At 45.8% G+C, this 19510-nt stretch overlaps 1 protein-coding gene across 1 annotated transcript in view; it reads right to left on the bottom strand.

Annotated features, from left to right (window-relative positions):
* The window catches only part of LOC126281718 (uncharacterized), a 275559-nt gene that overhangs the window by 150724 nt on the left and 105325 nt on the right, over positions 1–19510 (bottom strand). Inside the window, exon 2 of the mRNA XM_049980893.1 lies at positions 18233–18289. Coding sequence (XP_049836850.1) covers positions 18233–18289 — 57 coding nt within the window. The remainder of the gene's footprint in view (positions 1–18232; positions 18290–19510) is intronic.

Raw genomic sequence — 19510 nt, 5'->3', positions numbered from 1 at the left:
GATTATTTCATTACAAATAAGTGCCACTGGAAATTAAGTTATTTTCATACCAACAACTGCAGTACAACAACTAGCAGAGCTGGCAAGAAGCGATTCGTGCACAAATCATCGGACATTTCATCAGAAGACATTATTCTAAAAATAAGTAACAAGTTCAGTGACAGTTGAATGTCGTTGTATGACGAGCTGTAAGTGGTTTGGGGGGGGGGGGGGGGAGGGGCGGTCATGATTGCAACCGAGAACTAGTTCAGTTAGCTGTATCTCAGTCTTTGTATATCCAATATCCATTGCATCCTTTTAAGTTAACAAGTCCGTAGACTTCTTTTCTCTTCCGGGCAAAGTAATTCAATGATCAGGCAAATATCCCAACAATTCGATATTGTAGGAAAAGGAAAAAGATTTGCACACATCATCTATAGGCACAAGACTTAAATTATCTATTTCAAAGAAGAGACCGACTTAAATCTTCGGTATTTTCCGTATCGACATTTCGAAATAGAATTTATTTCGATGTTGAACTTTGCCAATAAAAACTGAAGCCTAAATTGTATATATAGTATTTTAATAATTTATGAAATCATCATTTTTACCAGCTGTGTAATTGAAAAAGTATTTTAACTGAGACGTTGCTAGGAATTGCTAAAGCTCAATTTCATGTGTGGAGTACAAAATAAATAGTTACTCGACGGAATAGCTAAGAAACATGTACAGCATGTCAGAATCTACGCTAATGTATAACAGCTGCTTTTACTGTGATAGCACTGTAAAAAGAAATTCCACGGTGAGCCAGAGCCTGTAGCTCGGGGAATAATTACCGAGGAAAAAAGATGCGGCATTAAACGCAGAGATGAATAAATTAAAAAGGGATAGTAATAAATCAACGTAGTGGGAAGACTGTGTAATAGAACAAGTTCTTCCGCCTCCTCCTCTCCCAAGTATACGAACTCGTTTGGAATTCCGTTCCCCTTGGCGGGTCACCGGTCGATCCTCAAGGGTGTAACAGTTTACCGAAATGTCGACCTGCTCTGCGCTGCATCACGCTGAGGCAATGCAGGCATCGAGACCTAACACAAGAGAGTGTATATATTTAGACGCTCGACTACCTACCAGGTATGGAAATAGCGGCAGGAGGGACAAGTCATACACACATATGGAAGTCTGTGCTGCGTAACATGTGAGACCAATATTTTCGCTTTCATCTTCACCTAACGTCTTATCTAACTGCGTGTTAAGACTGGCGCAGCCAGCGCGAAAGCTGAGCTTCATGCGTCAGAAGATGACAAGATGAACGATACACAAGGAACACAAACTATTTGGACAACGACAACTACAAAGGAAGGAGACTGCGTGAGAGAAGTGATGTGGTAAGAAAACATAAATTTGATGCCAATTCGTTCGTATATTACGTGAAACTTGCTTGAGTTCCCTCAACAGACGTACGAAGAGCTCCTTGTCGTATTCAGCCCCACGAACTACTGTCGTCGGCTTGCAGCTATAACTACTAACAAACGTTATGATAATTTAAACATCTATTTATAACATTTGTGCGCTGGTTAAGTCAGTGATGGAGAACATAATTTGACACATAAGGTGTCGTGGCTATTCCGATGTAAATGGCAATAAGAACTGCTAAGAGAGTTATTACAGTACCGTGTGTACAGTTTGGATGCCTAGACGTAATTGTACTTTTTTTTGGTGATTTCATGTATGAAATTTGTGCCTACCACGTATAAGGAAAATCGAATCGACAGTGATGTGCCAAAAACTTATGACCACTGCCCACTGCGAGAATGAAAACCGCCTGTGGGGTTTCGGGCACGTAACTCTGTAAGGAATGTAGAGAGCACAGCACATCCCATTGGGAAATGGTAATTTTCTCCCCTGAATACGAAAATATTTTCTTGTTGCTCATCTAGTTATGGACGAATGATCATCGTAACAAAATAAAGTGTTCATTCTCCCAGGCGGTGTGGAACGGTAGAGAAATAGTCTGAAGGGTGTTCAAAGCATCTCTGTCAGGCACTTGTGTGTGCAGGGTAGCCATGTAGATGTAGATGTTCAGATGTCCACCCCTCACAAAAGAACTTGAGGTCTGAGGTCTGCTTGCTCTATAAAACACGATAGGTCACCATCTCTACAGGTGTAGGCACAAGTGTTCAGGAGCACACTAGGGTGATGGTCGTATCGTTAACCATGTGAACGGTTGCTTGAAACTTACATTGCGTAACAGATGCAGACCGGTGGAGGCAGTATTGTGCTATAGTGGCCATTCAACTGGGCTCCCATTCGTCCTGTGGTAGCAATGAAAGGCACCACGTGAACATTACTGTCGACCATCTACATTTCTTCATACTTGATGTCTTATCCGATTGTGAAGGAATCTTGCGACAAGTTAACTGTCCATGTCACAAGGCCAGAATCGGGCCACATGGTTTGAGGAGAAGATCACATTGACGTCTCTCCTGATCTGGGCCATATGGAACAAGTCCGGGAGCCTATTGGGCGCCTGCTACGCGTCCACAGACTACTAGCCAGTAATTTAAGACAACTGCATGAACTTTGCATAGACATCTAGTGACACATATCTCTGAAAATCTGTCAAGAACTTGACGGATCCATGCCACGTGCAGTAGCTGCTGTACTGCGTTCCAAAGTTGGAAAATTTTGTCTCATTTCCTAATCTACGCTTACACACTACTTAAACTAACTTACGCTAAGAACAACACATACACACCCATGCCCGAGGGATGACTCGAACCTCCGACGGGGGACTCGCGCGAACAGTGGCAACGCGCTCAAGGACGCGCAGCTACCCGCTCGACCTCCAAAGCTGGACCAACACTCCAATGAGCAGGTCGTCGTAACATTTTAGATCATCAACCTAAACGCACGTAGATTTCCGTGTCGTCATACTGTCCCATTGACCTAAGTTTCGACCATTTCATGGAGGTACGTTCTGTCCGTGCAACTAAATGAAAGGCAGTTTGTTTATTGCCATTCGCGTTTCACTTCTTTGATTTGTAAAGCGCCTTCAATGGCCTGTAACAACTGTTTCTTTTTTTTACATATAATAAATCTATTATCTGGTAGTTACAATATGTTACTATGTTACATTTTGCCACTTTTTCCCTTGCTTTCCAGATTACAGTCACCTTTCGTGGCACAAATTTCGTGAGGTGAAACTGTTGTTCGATCCTACGATTTCCAGCGCCGTTAGCCCATGTGTGCGGTCCTGCAGGTGTGTTCATTAATCTCCATGTTCCAGCTGGCCGATTTCCGACGTTCTTTCACCCATATTTGTTACAACACATCATTTACATCACTCGCACTTAGCATTTTGTGGTCAATATGTGCGTGTTTACGGTTTTCAGTGTTGCCAGTTGGCACTGTGTGTTTATCTTTCGTCTTTTGTTTGTGTTGTATGTGTGTGGTTTGATATCATTAATTTGTGTGTGCGTGTGCCAGTATGTATGTATGTGTGTGTGTGTGTGTGCGAGAGAGAGAGAGAGAGAGAGAGAGAGAGAAGGGGCGTGAGAGGAAGATTGATCAATTATTTATTCTGGTTATGTTTCAGTTCCCTGTTTCTATTTTCTTTAGTATCTGACATGATCAGGGAGTTATTGCTTATATGGATTTGGTCATTATGTACTTTCTTTTTCATTGCAAGGGCTCTTTGTATGTGAAAGTTCTTTTGTAATGTCAGGAGCTTTTTGTTGTGATTATTCACTCTAATAACTGTCATGCCTTGTTAAATGTAGAATGGTTCCTGTCCCTGTTTTATCAGGTGTCCGGCGAAGGTAGAATGGCTATTTTCATACTTGCAGCTTCTTATATGTTTTTGATATCTAATTTTGAAGTTGTTTGTTGACCGGGGACCTAGAAACGACGGCGAGGCTTCGTCCCCGCCGCAGCCGCAGTGGTACACAACCCACGACGGCTACCGCAGTCCACTTCAACCCCCCCCCCCCCCCCCCCCCCCCGCAGGGAACGTCTCACACCAAACGGGTATAACCCTTATGTTTGCACGGTAGAGTAATGCTGGTGTAAGTGTACGTGGAGAACTTGTTTGCGCAGCAACCGCCAATAAGGGCAGATGGAAAACCGCCTAAAAACCATCCACAGACTGGTTGGTTCACCGGACCTCGACACAAGTCCGCCGGGCGGATTCGTGCCGGGAACCAGGCGCTCCTTCCCGCTCCGGCTTACCGGATGGGTAATTTTGAAGTTATGAATTGTCATCCCAAGATATACTGATTCGTATTCTTGGCACTCTAACTGTATAGACCTTCCCTTTGGTATTTATGTGGTTTTTCTGTTGTTTGTAAATGTGACTGGAGTGAGTTTCTTGTTCTGTAAGCAATGTGTAATTCCTGTTTCTTCAAAATATTTCCCACCCTGTGTGTTGCTTTGTGCTTGTATGTTAAAGTGTACCTTTTTTTCTGTTCATCTTGTCGTGAGTGTTTCGGTTTGTGTCTGCGTATGTGTTGTAGTGTCTGTGGGTTTTTTTGCTTTTTGTGGTCTCTGCTTGTTTAGGATACTGTTGCAAGTGGTCTTCCGTGCAAAATGGTTCAAATGGCTCTGAGCGCTATGGGACTCAACTGCTGTGGTCATCAGTCCCCTAGAGCTTAGAACTACTTTAACCTAACTAACCTAAAGACATCACACACATCCATGCCCGAGGCAGGATTCGAACGTGCGACCGTAGCAGTCCCACGGTGTCTTCCGTGCACTGTGTTTACTACGGGGCTTGAGCCACTTCACATCTCAGAGTTCGTTACTTCATGCCGAAGCTGTTGTCAATAATGTTATAGAAATCGATTATTGTTTGGTTGACAGGAATCGGGAAGAGAGGAGGAGACGTTCACTATTGGTAGTACTTTTGATTAAAATGTCTATTGACTAATACTGAGAAGCCAATGCAATGACGCAATATTGCACAGGGTCGGTATGTTGAGTGCTGTGCGGGATGGGCCAACCTCGTGATCGCTGTCGGCGGGCTACTGGTGGGAGCCAAGAAAGCGGCAGTCCGTGAATCACTTCGGCGGGCCGATGCGCAGTTCTAATAGCCTCTCGTATCTCATTGCTGAAGGTAAGTGGCTGTCTACTGCACGAACTGCTCCGAACTGTATAGTCTTGTTGCACTCACTGTGTTGCTCTGCTATCACCTACTCGCTGTCTTCTTCGAGCCGTTAGTGTTTCCTGTGTGCCTTTACATGTGTTTTAATGAAGCGCTCCGCCTAACCGATGTTTACTATTCTGCATTCGCAAATGATTTCATCGTCTCAGCTCGTGTTCTCGCGCAACTGTTGGTGATTGCAGCAAAGATCCGAAGAGTGTTGAGATCCCCCGAGATAGGTGGAACAGCTTGGCTCGCTCTTACGAGCACGGGGCAGCACCTGATGTTTGAAGATTTATTGAAGCGGTAAAAGGACAGTTATTTGATGGTACTTCTACATATATCCCACGTAATAGCGCAGGTGATACGTTTCATTGCACAACTTAAGACAATTCGCTCGTGTTACAACTTTCTTTTTGTATACGATGGGAATAATAAGAGTGGACGAGCAAGAACGAAGTGCTCTGATAAAAAAGGATGTAAGATGTGGATGTCGTCTTTCGCCCCTACTGTTCAACCTGTACATCGAATAAGCAAGATTTAGGAGTGGGATTAAAATTCATGGTAAAAGGATATCGATGATACGATTCACTAATGACATTGCTATCGTGAGGGAAAGTGTAGAACAATATCATGATCTGCTGAATGGGATGAACAATCAAATGACTGCAGAATACGGATCGATAGTAAATCGGAGAAAGTCTAAAGTAACGAGAAGTAGCGGAAAAGAGATCAGTGAGAAACTTAACATCAGGACTGATGGTCAGGGAGTAGATGAAGTTGATAAATTCTACTGCCTAGGTAGCAAAATAACCAATGAGGACGTGAAAAGCTCTGGCAAAAAGGGCTTTCCTGTCCAAGAAAAGTCGACTAGTATCAAACACAGGCCTTAATTTGAGGAAAAAGCTGAGAATGTACATCTGGAGCACAGGACTGTATGGTAGTGAAACACGGAGGGGGGGGGCATGAGCAGAAGGAAATTAAGCACTTGAGATGTGGTGCTACGGTTGAGTGTAGAAAATGACGTGGAATGAGGGACGTGCTCCTCAGAATCGGAGAGGAAAGGAATATGTGGAAAACACTGACAAGGGGAAGGGACAGGATGAGAGGACACCTCTTAAGACATGAGGGAATGACTTCAATGGTACTAGAAGGAGCTATAGAGGGCAAAAAAAAAGAAAACAATAAAGACGGGGTGTGTGCTTAAAAGTCGTGACACCGATTTTTTTATGTTAAAATCTTAAAGTTTGGATGCCATTCTTCGTCATGTGTACATATTTATGCATCTGTTGACGGCACTACAACCTCACTTAGTTTTACACCGCTTCATCGGTACCAAAGTGAAATCCTCTGGATAGAACCACAATTAAGCACATTTGCTGCCAGACTCTACGACGAATGAAAGAAGTCGTCGCCATGAAGAGTTTCATACGCCACCGTTGCAGAGTTCTAACTTACATCAAAGTGGACTGTCACTCCGACCAGTTTTTAATCACCGTTGATGACGACAGCATTGTCTCGTTACAGCCGGCAGCATGTAGAGAAATTTATAGTCCGCTCTACTTTGAAAGAACAGGCTACGAGCTTTTTTTGCATCAAGTGATACGTTAGTGTTCAGCGACCGTAATAAACATACATTAAATTCCTCTAGCCATGGATTGTTGTAAAGTTACGTATTTCATCTTGTTCAAGTTATAATAAAGCAGTGGTTCCCAACACTTTTTAGGCCATTAGCCCTCAGTGCCATCAGACATTAGCTAGTACCGTTGCCCCCTCCCCCCCACTCTCATCTGTTGCCACCAACTGCCCCACCAACTATAGCACCTATCTAAACTGCAGAGTGAAAGACTTCTCTTACTTTTGAAATGATGAAAGATGAATGATATGTAGTTTGTGTGTGTTGGGGGGGGGGGGGGGGCTTGTTAGAATGAATGACAAAGGAATTCGTGGTGCATCGCAAGTGCTACCCACTACTCCCTCTCAGATAAGAAAGCTAACTATCCACAGTGAGAGTAGACACTTGATATGAAACATAATTCCCCTGCCTTACTCCTCTCCATTGCTGTATTTGCTTGACTTACACACTGCATCCCCACTCAAAATCAATCAAGTTAAAATGTGTGCACTGTACTTGTTTGCTGCACTCCTTGTGCCGGCGTGGTTTGAGGCGTCCTGTCACGGACTGCGCGGTCCCTCCCGCCGGAGATTGGAGTCCTCCCTCGGGCATGGGTATGTGTGTTGTTCTTAGCATAAGTTAGTTTCAGTTAGTTGAAGTAGTGTGTAAGTCTACGGACCGATGAACTAAGCAGTTTGGTCCCTTAGGAATTCCCAAGCATTTGAACATTTTTTGGACTGCACTCCTTCCTTCTGAACTAGCAGATATTGGAAGATTTGCTTTGTGTCTGACCACAGCTTCTAACAGCAACAGTAATAATAATGATATTAATATGTCCGCCCCCGGTAGCTGAGTGCTCAGTCTGCCGCCGGCAGTGCTGCGAGGCGGTCACGCGCCAGAGCGCTGCGGGCGAGGCGCGCACGGTGTGTTTGTGTTTACTTCGGCCGCTGTAAGTGCCGTTTTCCCTTCTAGACCACCATGGCGCACAACTATCGGAAGAAGACATTACGTTTCAACTTTTGTTCCGACTTTGCCCGACCCAAGGCCCTGGAGGTAGAACGATTTATTCGTGATGAAGTTAAGATACCACCAACGGATGTAATTGGTATCCACTTGTCAATAGTTAGCAGTACCGTCTACGTCAAAGTGATCAACGATGCGGCGTGCGACAAGGTGCTTCAAGAGGCAAAACGTGGACTGCGCTTCTGCCATTCCGACGGCAACGTCGGACCCGTTACCGTCGATCACGCAGGTCTCGGCACACGGACGATAAGGATCTTCGAACTGCCGTTCGAACTACCTGCAGACGTCGTCATCGAGGTGCTCCGTCGCTATGGCAACGTTCTGGAACATGTTGCCGAACGATGGGTGCAATTTCAGACCTATCCCGTTTTAAACGGTGTTAGACAGGTCCGCATCGAGTTGCAGAAACACGTGCCTTCTTATCTACTTATCGGAGGCTGCCGTGCCATTATAATGTACGACGGCCAACCTCGAACCTGTTCCGGTTGCGGGAAAGAAGGTCACCTACGGTCTGAATGCATTCAACGACGTGTCGCGCAGCTCCCGTTGTTGGAAGCGTCCGTCACACCCACGATGACCGCCCTACCGGCCACTTACGCAGCGGCTCTTGCCACGTCTACAGTTTCGTCCAGTCCGTCGCCCGGTCCTTCCGATCAGCACGTCCCACCGTCCCAGTCACCTATGGACGGTGCGGACGTCCCACCTGACAACCTTGCCGCCGAACAGGCTCCCGCACCGGACGCTGAGGAGAACAGTACTTCTTCACAACACCTGTTTGACAATTTCATTGTACCCACCGACGCATTCGAACCAGGTCGACGCTCTTCTTTGCCGTCGTCCGACACTGAGGAACACGTGCGCAAACAACGCTCGCCACGTAGGCGCAAACGGCGTCGCCGTTCACCCACGGGCTCTCAAAGCGTCGCCACCCGCGACTACGAAGACGACACCCAACCAGCCGACATTTCCATGCAGAGGTCGGCGGACAACTTTCACGATGATCAAGACATTTCGCAGGACGGGACCACTATGGAGGTCACCACGCACAATGTAACGATCGGTGCGCCGGTTGATACGCCTGACTCCCCGCCGACAACTCCAGATCTCTCTCACCACGACGCAATTCCCATGGACATTGGACGGACCCACGGCACAGGAGCATGGGCCGTTGAGATTGAGGAAGATACGCCCCCTCCTCCGGTGAGTTGCCTCCGCCGGACAAGGCTGCCTGTTAACATCAAAAGCGAGGCCCTGCAGCTGATGGGACGGGACTTCCTGTCGGTGCCCTCCTCTTACTTCCCTTGGTGATGGTAGATGCGCGTCCACCACCACTGAAACAAACATATCGGTTTGCCACGCTGAACATCAACATGATCGGCACTGTACCCAAGCTGAAACTCCTATGTGACATGCTTCGGGACTCTGACGTCGACGTCGCCCTTCTTCAGGAAGTACGCGTTGCCACACTACCACCAGTCTACGGCTACGACTCATACACGTCCACATGTGATCAATCAGGGCGTGGAGTGGCTTTCTATATACGCGAAGGAATCCCACTCAAGGACACGACAATCCTTCCCTGTGGAAGAGGCATGGCTGTTACCATCTTCGACACGCGCGTCATCAATATCTACGCTCCGTCTGGCTCCACGAACCGTCCACTTTCTTCGGACATGACGTGGCGCCCCTGTTTTCTGGACGCTATGATCGCCTTATCATGGGAGGCGATTTCAACTGTGTCCTCCGTCCGCAGGACCAAATGCCTGGTTATTCGCCATGCCCGGCGCTTCTCACCTTAATCGGAGATTTTCGTCTAGTGGACGTTTGGGAGAAAATTCATGGCAATACCCCCGGTTTCACGCATTATACAGCACATTCGGCAAGCAGACTGGACCGGTTATATGTCTCTGCCCACCTTGGCAATGACGTCGCCCAAGCTGAACGGTGGCCCCTTGCATTTTCGGACCACTGCGCCATTTGCTCCCTGGCTCTGCCACCTCAGTCAGTGTGGCGCAGCAGAGGTTACTGGAGGCTTAATACCTCCCTCCTTAATGATCCACACTGCCGACAATGTATTGCCACTACGTGGGCGTCTTGCGAAGGACGCCTTCCGCAGTACACATCCACGTTCCATTGGTGGCTCAAATGTGCCAAACCTGCGATCAGAAAGGCCTTCATACAATGTGGCAAGGAAGCAGCAGTATGGCATCGAAACACCACAAATTTTTACTACGCCGTCCTCCGTGAGCTCGATGCGCTCCCTCCATCACCTGACACCCATAGGGAACGACAACGTACTAAAGCTCGTCTCCTCTCTCTTCAACGTGCACGACTGCATGGTGTCGTGGTGCGTTCCAGACGACAAGACCTCCTCCACGACGAAACCCCATCCACAATCCATGCCGCATCCGACCATAGTCGTCGACGTCGACTTTTCGTCTCCAACATCACGACCTCCGATGGTGTTCAACACACAACACAGTCGGCGGTGGTGTCTGCCTTTGCTGTACATTATCGCCAATTTTATGATGATGAACAGATGGCGACGCCCATTCCTGATGATCTCCGTCCTTCCCCTGACCGGACCTTCACCGTAGCGGAGTCAACGTCCATGATGTCTGCAATCACCGCAGAAGAGGTAGTAGATGCGATCAACAGAGGGGCCAAGAACAAATCACCAGGACCAGATGGTCTCCCAGTGGAGTTTTACCGGGCGTTCACCACGTTAATGCTTCCTCGCTGGACGGAAATGATTCAGGAACTCTTTATTCCATCCTTCCCAATTCCACCTGAATTCGTCACTGGCATTCTTCTACCTGTGCCTAAACCGAAGGGAGGGTCTCATGTCTCTGCATATCGCCCCCCTTACACTACTGAATGCAGACTATAAAATCTATGCACGCCTCTTAGCAGCGCGCATGCGCACGTCTTACCTACGGTCCTTTCACCTGAGCAGACTGCACGTGGTTGTGGGGCCACCTTACAAACAGCCCTAGGAGAATGCCGTGACCTCATTGCACTGGCGTCGGTTTGTCGCCTTCGTGCAGCACTGGTATCCGTCGATTTCACTAGTGCCTTTGATCGCGTTCGACACCCATTCCTCCTAATGGTGGCCACACATATGGGGTTCCCATTACTTTTTGTCGATGCAATTCGCCGGTTACTACTACCCGCCGTCTCGATGGGAGGCTTGTAGGACCGATTCCTATACGCCGCTCTGTACGTCAAGGATGCTCTATGTCTACTTTACTGTATGCCATTGCACTTGAGCCCCTCATCACTGGACTTACCTCTAGACTTCAGGGCCTCACTTTGCGTGACTACACTTTTTACTGTAGGGCTTATGCGGACGATCTCCTCTTTCTCACCTGCTCCTCCACGGAACTCAATGACGCCATCCAATGGATCCATCAATATGGACATCTTTCTGGTAGCATTCTTAATGTCCGTAAATCGACTATGATGCACATTGGGCGCGGCCTCCCGGCTATGGTGCCGAACCCACTCCCAGTCAGTACCACCCTTCGTTACTTGGGTATCGAATTTACGAGCTCCACACACCGCACAGTGGCCCTGGCATACCGGCGGCTTTTGCAGTCTATTCGGCACCATGTCCGCGGTCAAGTGCACCGTAACTTAAACCAACTCCAACGTGTGTCCTATGTCAACATGTATGTAGCCCCTAAACTGGTACACGTCGCCCAGATCCTCCCAATGCCGTTACTCCTTGGCCGCCGCATGCAATCAGCCTTTGGATATTTCGTGTCAGCAGGGGCACTTTTCAAAGTCCGCTACAACACTCTAACATTGCCTCCTGCAAAAGGTGGCCTTGGACTCGTCAACGTGCGGGCACGATCTTCTGCACTCTTTGTCCACACTCTGTTGCAGCACTGGCAGGGGACGGTTCCGTCCTTAACACGCAGTCTCTTAGATATCCTCCGACCAGCTTCTCTCGATCCACCGATCAATGTGGTACCTATTTCTCCATTATTGTACCACGTCGCCAATTGTTTCATAGAACTCAGCTACGTTCGGGCCGATCTTCCAGTCACCCGTCTCCCCGTACAAAAGATTATTATCGTTTGTTTATGCTGTCCAACCCTTGCGACCCCATGGTGCTACGGCATCCTGACATTAACTGGCGCACGATTTGGGGGTGTGTGCATGCACCCTTTTTACCGTCGTCTGTGTCTGCACTCTGGTATGTTTCAGTTTATGGAACATTCCCGACTAACAGTCGACTTTATCGCATAGGACTGGCCACCTCCCCACTCTGCCCTGACTGTCAGCTCGAAGACACCGACGAGCACCGTCTTACGTGCCCCCTGAAACAAAACGTATGGCTCCTCATCCAACGAATCGTGGGCTTTTACCTCCGTGCCCCGCCAACGACGGTAACCCCGGATTTTCTGTTGTTGCCCCAGACATTTCACTACCCTCTTGCTAAGCACCATACCCTCATCTGGTTTCGAGGACTGGCTTTAGAATACCTCTTTCAAAATGGTTCGCATACAGTCCTTGATTTCTGGTACAAAGTTGTGACCTCGCATAGCACCCTCACCCGAAAACCATCTTACCGACAAACTTTTGCCGGTTATCTCCGCAGCGTCTTCCTTGACCCCCCTCAAAGCTGGGGTGTACCATGCATACCTGTCACATGATGCAACACCCTTATACACGTTCCCATGCATCGACAAAAAAAAAAATTTAAAAAAAGCAAGAAGACAGAATATGTTATATTTTGTTGTATTTAATGTTTTTCTTTTTAATGTATTTTTTTTGCTTAACTAACAGTCATTTGTATATGTTTAAATGGAATGGTACCTTGAAGAACTCCTGCATAGTGAATATATATGTACTTTTAGTTTCTTCAATACAAAAAATTACAAAAAAAGAAACAAAAAAAGGATGTGTTATATTTTGTTGTGTTTGTTGTTGTTGTCTTCAGTCCTGAGACTGGTTTGATGCAGCTCTCCATGCTACTCTATCCTGTGCAAGCTGCTTCATCTCCCAGTACCTACTGCAACCTACATCCTTCTGAATCTGCTTAGTGTACTCATCTCTCGGTCTCCCTCTACGATTTTTACCCTCCACGCTGCCCTCCAATGCTAAATTTGTGATCCCTTGATGCCTCAAAACATGTCCTACCAACCGATCCCTTCTTCTAGTCAAGTTGTGCCACAAACTTCTCTTCTCCCCAATCCTATTCAATACCTCCTCATTAGTTACGTGATCTACCCACCTTATCTTCAGTATTTAATGTTATTCTAATAATTTGTTTACCTGACACTCATTTGTATATGTTTAACTGGTACCTTGAAGAACTGTTCAGTATTTAATGTTATTCTAATAATTTGTTTACCTGACACTCATTTGTATATGTTTAACTGGTACCTTGAAGAACTGTTGCTTTGTGTATATATACATATGTACTATCCGTGTGTTCAATAAAAAAAAAGTGGTCAGCGCGACAGAATGTCAATCCTAAGGGACTGGGTTCGATTCCCGGCTGGGTCGGAGATTTTCTCTACTCAAGGACTGGGTGTTGTGTTTTCCTAATCATCATCATTTCCTCCCCATCGACGTGCAAGTCGCTGAAGTGGCGTCATATCGAAAGAGCTGCACCCGAAGAACGGTCTACTCGACGGGAGGCCCAAGTCACACATTTATAATAATATCATTGTGCAAAGCACTATACTAGCCCTTATGTGGTTACTGCTGTGTCGTGCTGTCAATTTATTCCTTTATCTGTTTCTAAGCGAGTAATGTAGCAATTTCTGGACTACTCTTGGAGAAGACATTTTCTGTAGGTATTAGCAAACAAATGGTTCAAAAGGCTCTGAGCACTATGGGACTCAACTGCTGTGGTTATCAGTCCCCTAGAACTTAGAACTACTTAAACCTAACTAACCTAAGGACATCACACACACCCATGCCCGAGGCAGGATTCGAACCTGCGACCGTAGCAGTCGCACGGTTCCGGACTGCGCGCCTAGAACCGCGAGACCACCGTGGCCGGCCGGTATTAGCATTTGTTGAGTGTAATTCTCAGTTTTATCATCAGCTACGTGCAGGAAAAAGCGCAACATATGTGTGTAGTGGGTGGACTATGTGAGTCAGGGCGGGGTGACCGAGCGGTTCTAGGCACTACAGTCTGGAACCGCGCGACCGATACGGCCGCAGGTTCGAATCGTGCCTCGGGCATGAATGTGTGTGATGTCCTGAGGTTAGTTAGATTTAAGTAGTTCTAAGTTCTAGTGGACAGATGACCTCAGAAGTTAAGTCCCACAGTGCTCAGAGCCGTTTTTGAAAGTGTGAACAATGAACTTCGTAAAAGAATTATTTTCGGAATGCATGCTGTATTACCAGAAATGTCGAAATATGGTACTGTGGGGAAACATTTTAGTATTCCTACGAACAACAGGGCCACGGAGGAAGGAACAGTCCCTGCTTTGCTTTAGGTCACGGTCTGAGCCGTGCCGGCTCGAGTCTAATCTTCGGCTCGTTTCTTTGTCTAGATTTTCTGGCATTTCGGTAGATGCTGCGACTTTAGTGCTAGTGTCTCTGGACTTATTGTTGCCGTGGCGACATGAAAACCAAGCCCTGTGTGTCTGCCGGGGTGTCAGTAACAACAAAGTCATAGACTATGACGCTACCTTTGCTAAGGTGAGCTCTAGTCCTTGACTAGTTTTGAGAGGACGTAGGTCGGATAGAGGCTATCGACTTTAGAAAGTAAGCTTCGTGGCATATCTTTGGTGCCCCATATATTCCGAATATCGTTGGGACCCCCAAGATAGACCTCCTGGCCGTGTCGAATTCAATCCTTTATTTCTTTATCACGTCCTGCGTCTCGGAGAAAGATGTAACAGATGAATGACATTATGAAGCAGCATGCCAGCATAAAACCTGGCTATGAATACATATTGGCGAGTCTTGCGGAAGATGTACCATACTACACTGCAGTATGAAGCGACTGAAAACACTTATTCCACTGTGTTGTTAGTTAGCGGCCAAAGGTCACGCGGCTATAGTACCGTGTCTCGGCATCACCCTATCATCATGCGTCCATCACTGGCTTAAATAAAATGTACTGTTATAAACAACGTCACGTTCGCTCCTTTTTGTTCCTTTCATCCAATCAAACTTCGAATGCTCTAACATTTCTTACAACTGACAGCACGGTGAGAATGATGTATCTGTATACAGAGTGTTTCCGTAAGCGCGTGCAAAATGTAATAGGAAATAGAGAATGCTCCATGGAACGACTTGAGGGAGATAACCAGTGGTCAGTAAACGAGATATGGAAGTAAACTTGTCTACCGCTCTGTCTAGAATCTCTGTTTTCAGCTTATTTACAACAGTCATGCACACAAATTTACACGTACTGTGCTGTTTCTATACACGTACAGATTACTAGAAAGTCATGATGCACATTTTGTTTGTTTACTGGTCTATAAGCTGACTGTGTTGTAACGTATTTACACTGTCCCATGACAGAATGTGCCGTAATCCGCCAGGGTAGCCGAGAGCGCTAATGTGCTGCTTCCAGGATTCGGGTAGACGCGGCGGCCCCGCATCGAATCCGCCCGGCGGATTAACGACGAGGGCCGTTATGCCGGCCAGCCTGGACATGGTTTTTAGGCGGTTTTCCACATCCCTCTAGGTGATTACCGGGCTGGTCGCCATGTTCCTCCTCAGTTATACAGCTCGCAGACATCTGACACATTCACACTATTCCATGGATTACCCTCGACGCAGACAGTTGGGATGCACTAATTCCGTCCTGGGGGATATGGGGTGGCGCCAGGAAGGGCATCTGGCTACCCCTTAACCATTAACATGTCAAATCCGATCAACGATGGCTGATCCTGCGTAATTGCGGGACAAGGATCAAACGATAGAATGACAGAACGTGCCATCAATCAACAACAGACGCATTCATCACTCACTGCTATTCAGAGACGTACAGTGAAATACGATGGAACAGTACCGGTACAGCTTTGTAGAACTCACTGACATGCACCTTATGTTTGGGGAAGTACATTGCAATGCCCTCGGTGTTGAAAAGCTGTACAGCGAACGATTTCCTAACATGCATCATCCGACCACGACGAGTGTCTCGTCTCTCGATTGATTAATGTGGGAGACTGGTTCATTGGAATGAAGAAACAAAGGAGCTGGTAACATGAGGACCACTCGCACACCCGAATTTGAAGAGGAGGTGCTGGAGCGTGTTGCATCGGACCCTACTACAACTCATCGTCTTATTGCAAGTAAAGCGGCCGTTGTACATACTAGCGTGTGGCGAGTACTCGACGAACAACAATTACGCCCATATGACCCACAACGAGTGCATGAAATGCTTGTGACTGACTTAGCACCAAGGGTGACATTGTGTCAGTAGTCGCTCCAACAGTGGATTGATCGAGTAGATTTCCTCCACATAGTGCTATTTACTGACGGGGACTTATTTGATGGTGATGGTATTTCGAGCAGCATGAATATCAGGGAAACCCTCACGCTATAGTACACACCATCAAGTATGTTTTGCTGTGAATATCTGGGCCAGCATTGTAGGCGACCATATTTTCTATCTGAGCGACTGAGTGCCCACAGGTACTTGAGGTTCGTGAAAATAGTTCTACCTGAGTTCTATTAGTTTCCAGAATTGTAGCTGCCTGTGATGTGATTCGAAACACGCCAGAGATATTTGTCAGGGTGCGTCAAAATCTTGTTCCCAAATGTCATGCTTGCATTAAAGTTGATGGCCGTCAGTTTAAGCAATTTTTGTAAGGTACAGTACCTTGGCTGTTCGTGAGAGGATGTGGACACATGACGGTGCACATTCTATCTCCAGTGTGGATGTCCGCAACCATCTCAATTCTGTATTTCCTGGTCTTTGGATTGGAATGGGAGGTCCTATTCCATGGCCAGAGAGATCACTTAACCTGAATCCCCTTCATTATTTCCTACGGGGATATCTAAAGTCACTTGTAAGTGAGATCCCAGTGGATACAGGTATGCTATTAGTTTCCAGAATTGTAGCTGCCTGTGATGTGATTCGAAACACGCCAGAGATATTTGTCAGGGTGCGTCAAAATCTTGTTCCCAAATGTCATGCTTGCATTAAAGTTGATGGCCGTCAGTTTAAGCAATTTTTGTAAGGTACAGTACAAACTGTACATTTATTGCTCAATGATGGTATTTGCAGTTAACTGCTACTAATGTAAATAAAAAAGTACACAGTAATGTGATTTTATTGCTGTTATCTCCTTAAGCTGGCTTCTCCAACCTCTATGTCCTGCTAAATTATTGCACGCTCTTACAGAAACATCCTGTATAACACATGACGTGTCACTGGTCCAGTAGTAAACAGCCCACTCAATTGAAAGCTACTAGCAACTGTAGCAGAAATGCTGGTCAGTATAGAAGCATGACACCATAGTCAGTTTCACTGCAAACCATTAACGTTCCTAAGGAAATGCGTGTGCCATGCAGCATTTCAGAGTTGAGGTATGCTTGAAATTATGACACTGTTAGATGTAAGATTTAAAAGGAACAAAGTAATGGGATCATCATGCATCTTTCCGTGCTTAATACCTTTAGAGGGCCCAAAGTTTATTATTTTAAGTTTGTAAACCTGTTAGGTATCTGAGGTAAACTGATAAAACCCGGTCTTTCTTATGCATCTGATAATGACCACATTCAGACACGACATGAATACTGCGGTAGCGTTCTCGCTTCCCGCGCCCGGGTTCGATTCCCGGCGGGGTCAAGGATTTTCTCTGCCTCGTGATGGCTGGGTGTTGTGTGTTGTCCTTAGGTTGGTGAGGTTTAAGTAGTTCTAAGTTCTGGGGGATTGATGACCGTAGATTTTTAAGTCCCACAGTGCTTAGACCCATTTGAACCATTTTTTGACATGAAAACAATTAGATTATTGTGATACTTCTGTAAAATCATTTAATGAAGAACTTTTACTTTTTCCTTCATTTATTGTTGGAATACACGTTAAGTTTGATTTTTCTTTTATTTTGGTGTGAGTACGCCATATAGTGCACGCTGTTTTTCACAGTTTATAACAAAAGCCATGAAATGAGATTTTTTGCTCTTTGCACTGCGTTGTATGTAGTTGCTGGAGCGATCTTAAGGGCGCCATAAAATTCCACGAGCAAGACCTTTCCGTTTATACAGCGAAGTGTCAGTTCCTGGATGACTGAAACTGATTCCAGGATCTTCCTCAGGTGTAAATGTATTCATATCCTTTGATAGTTTTTTTTTCTTTTACACTCTGTGAACAGGATAGTAGCTGAGACTCCCAACATTTACACTGACTCAAAAGGTACACCGGTTTTCCAACGAACCGTACCACAATATGCATTGGCTTTCACCAGCAGATTGCCCTCATAATTTTCTATCATTACAACGTCCCATTTCGGACAAGCAATACATGGAAATAAAATAACAAAATGCGTACTTACCGCAAAGCAGTCCGGATGTTGCATGCATGACGCATCCCGATGGAAATCCTCAGAAAACTGAAACAGAAATAACAATGTTGTAAGCTCTGTAATCTTCTTTTATGAAACTATATTACAATATGTTTCTTCTGTGCCCCTGTTACGAAGGAATACAGCTGGTAAATGAGAATCATATTTGCAAGATGCAGGATGTAGCTTACATATTCCATACTTATTTCTTTACCGGTGTTTTACTTTTGTGGCAGGATCTATAATTTTTATTTATTGATTTGATATCCACCAAAGGTTTCATACTGTTAACGAATAGTGAAAAACTGGACTTTTTTCTTTCACATTTGGGGAGTGGACACAATTTTTCTTTGTGACTTGAACAGCGCGCCACGTCTTCTTTTCCTATGACAGCCTCATTGTTGTCTTCCCCTACAGTCCTTGCTCTCTTCAACTCCGCTTTTAACACGAAAGTTATTCCCTCGGGTTTTAACGTCCTGTCATCATGTCCCTTCTCCTGGCCAATATTTTCCATTTATTCATTTCTATCCATTATGTAGAAAACCTCCACATTTCTTATCAGTTCACTTAACTTTCTGCGTCTTTACTAGGATTACGGAGATGAAATGACGGTATTTGCAACAAATAGTCTGAAAGCGGTCAATGTAGAAACTCTCTCCAGACGTTCCGTGGAATAACATTGACTCCATCACTGCGCCGTGATCTTGAATACCAAAATTTATAGGAAAGATCAAAAACATATTTTTGTGTTCATCTTTGTTTTCGTAACCTCATGATGTATGTAGTCTCTCTCAACGTCACTATTTTTTTTTCTACGTGCGCAGACTCTAAAGAAAGCTGTGAGATGATAGACATGTCATTTACTCCGCTCCTCTTGACGATCAAATAGTTATGGGAAAGCATTGAGTTCTTTCACCAACAGGATTGGAACTCGTTTCTGCCCGGTGGAGACCCACTACACTGGCACGCATTCGTGACCTCGGCTAAGGAAGTGAATCACTTCCTGAGTGGTTGTAATCACTAGATCCCCTGGAAGAAGTTCGATATGTCGTTACTCATACTCTTTACTTTCGTCCTCATCATTGCCGGACTAGAGTGGCCATTCTCGAACCTCCTCCATCAACGTTCTTTTTCAAAACGTTATAGTTGCCTCAACAGCCTAAATTTGAAGACGACGATGTTATGAAATATGTACATGGAGCAAGCTATCAAGTGATCAAGCAGACTTTTGGAAAGGGAATTTAAATTCAGAAGGAAGAAGTAAAATGT

Source organism: Schistocerca gregaria, chromosome 7 (genome assembly GCF_023897955.1).
Source record: "Schistocerca gregaria isolate iqSchGreg1 chromosome 7, iqSchGreg1.2, whole genome shotgun sequence".
Lineage (NCBI taxonomy): Eukaryota > Metazoa > Arthropoda > Insecta > Orthoptera > Acrididae > Schistocerca > Schistocerca gregaria.
Note: the sequence above shows the minus strand (reverse complement) of the source record. Positions and strands in the feature narration are given on the sequence as shown.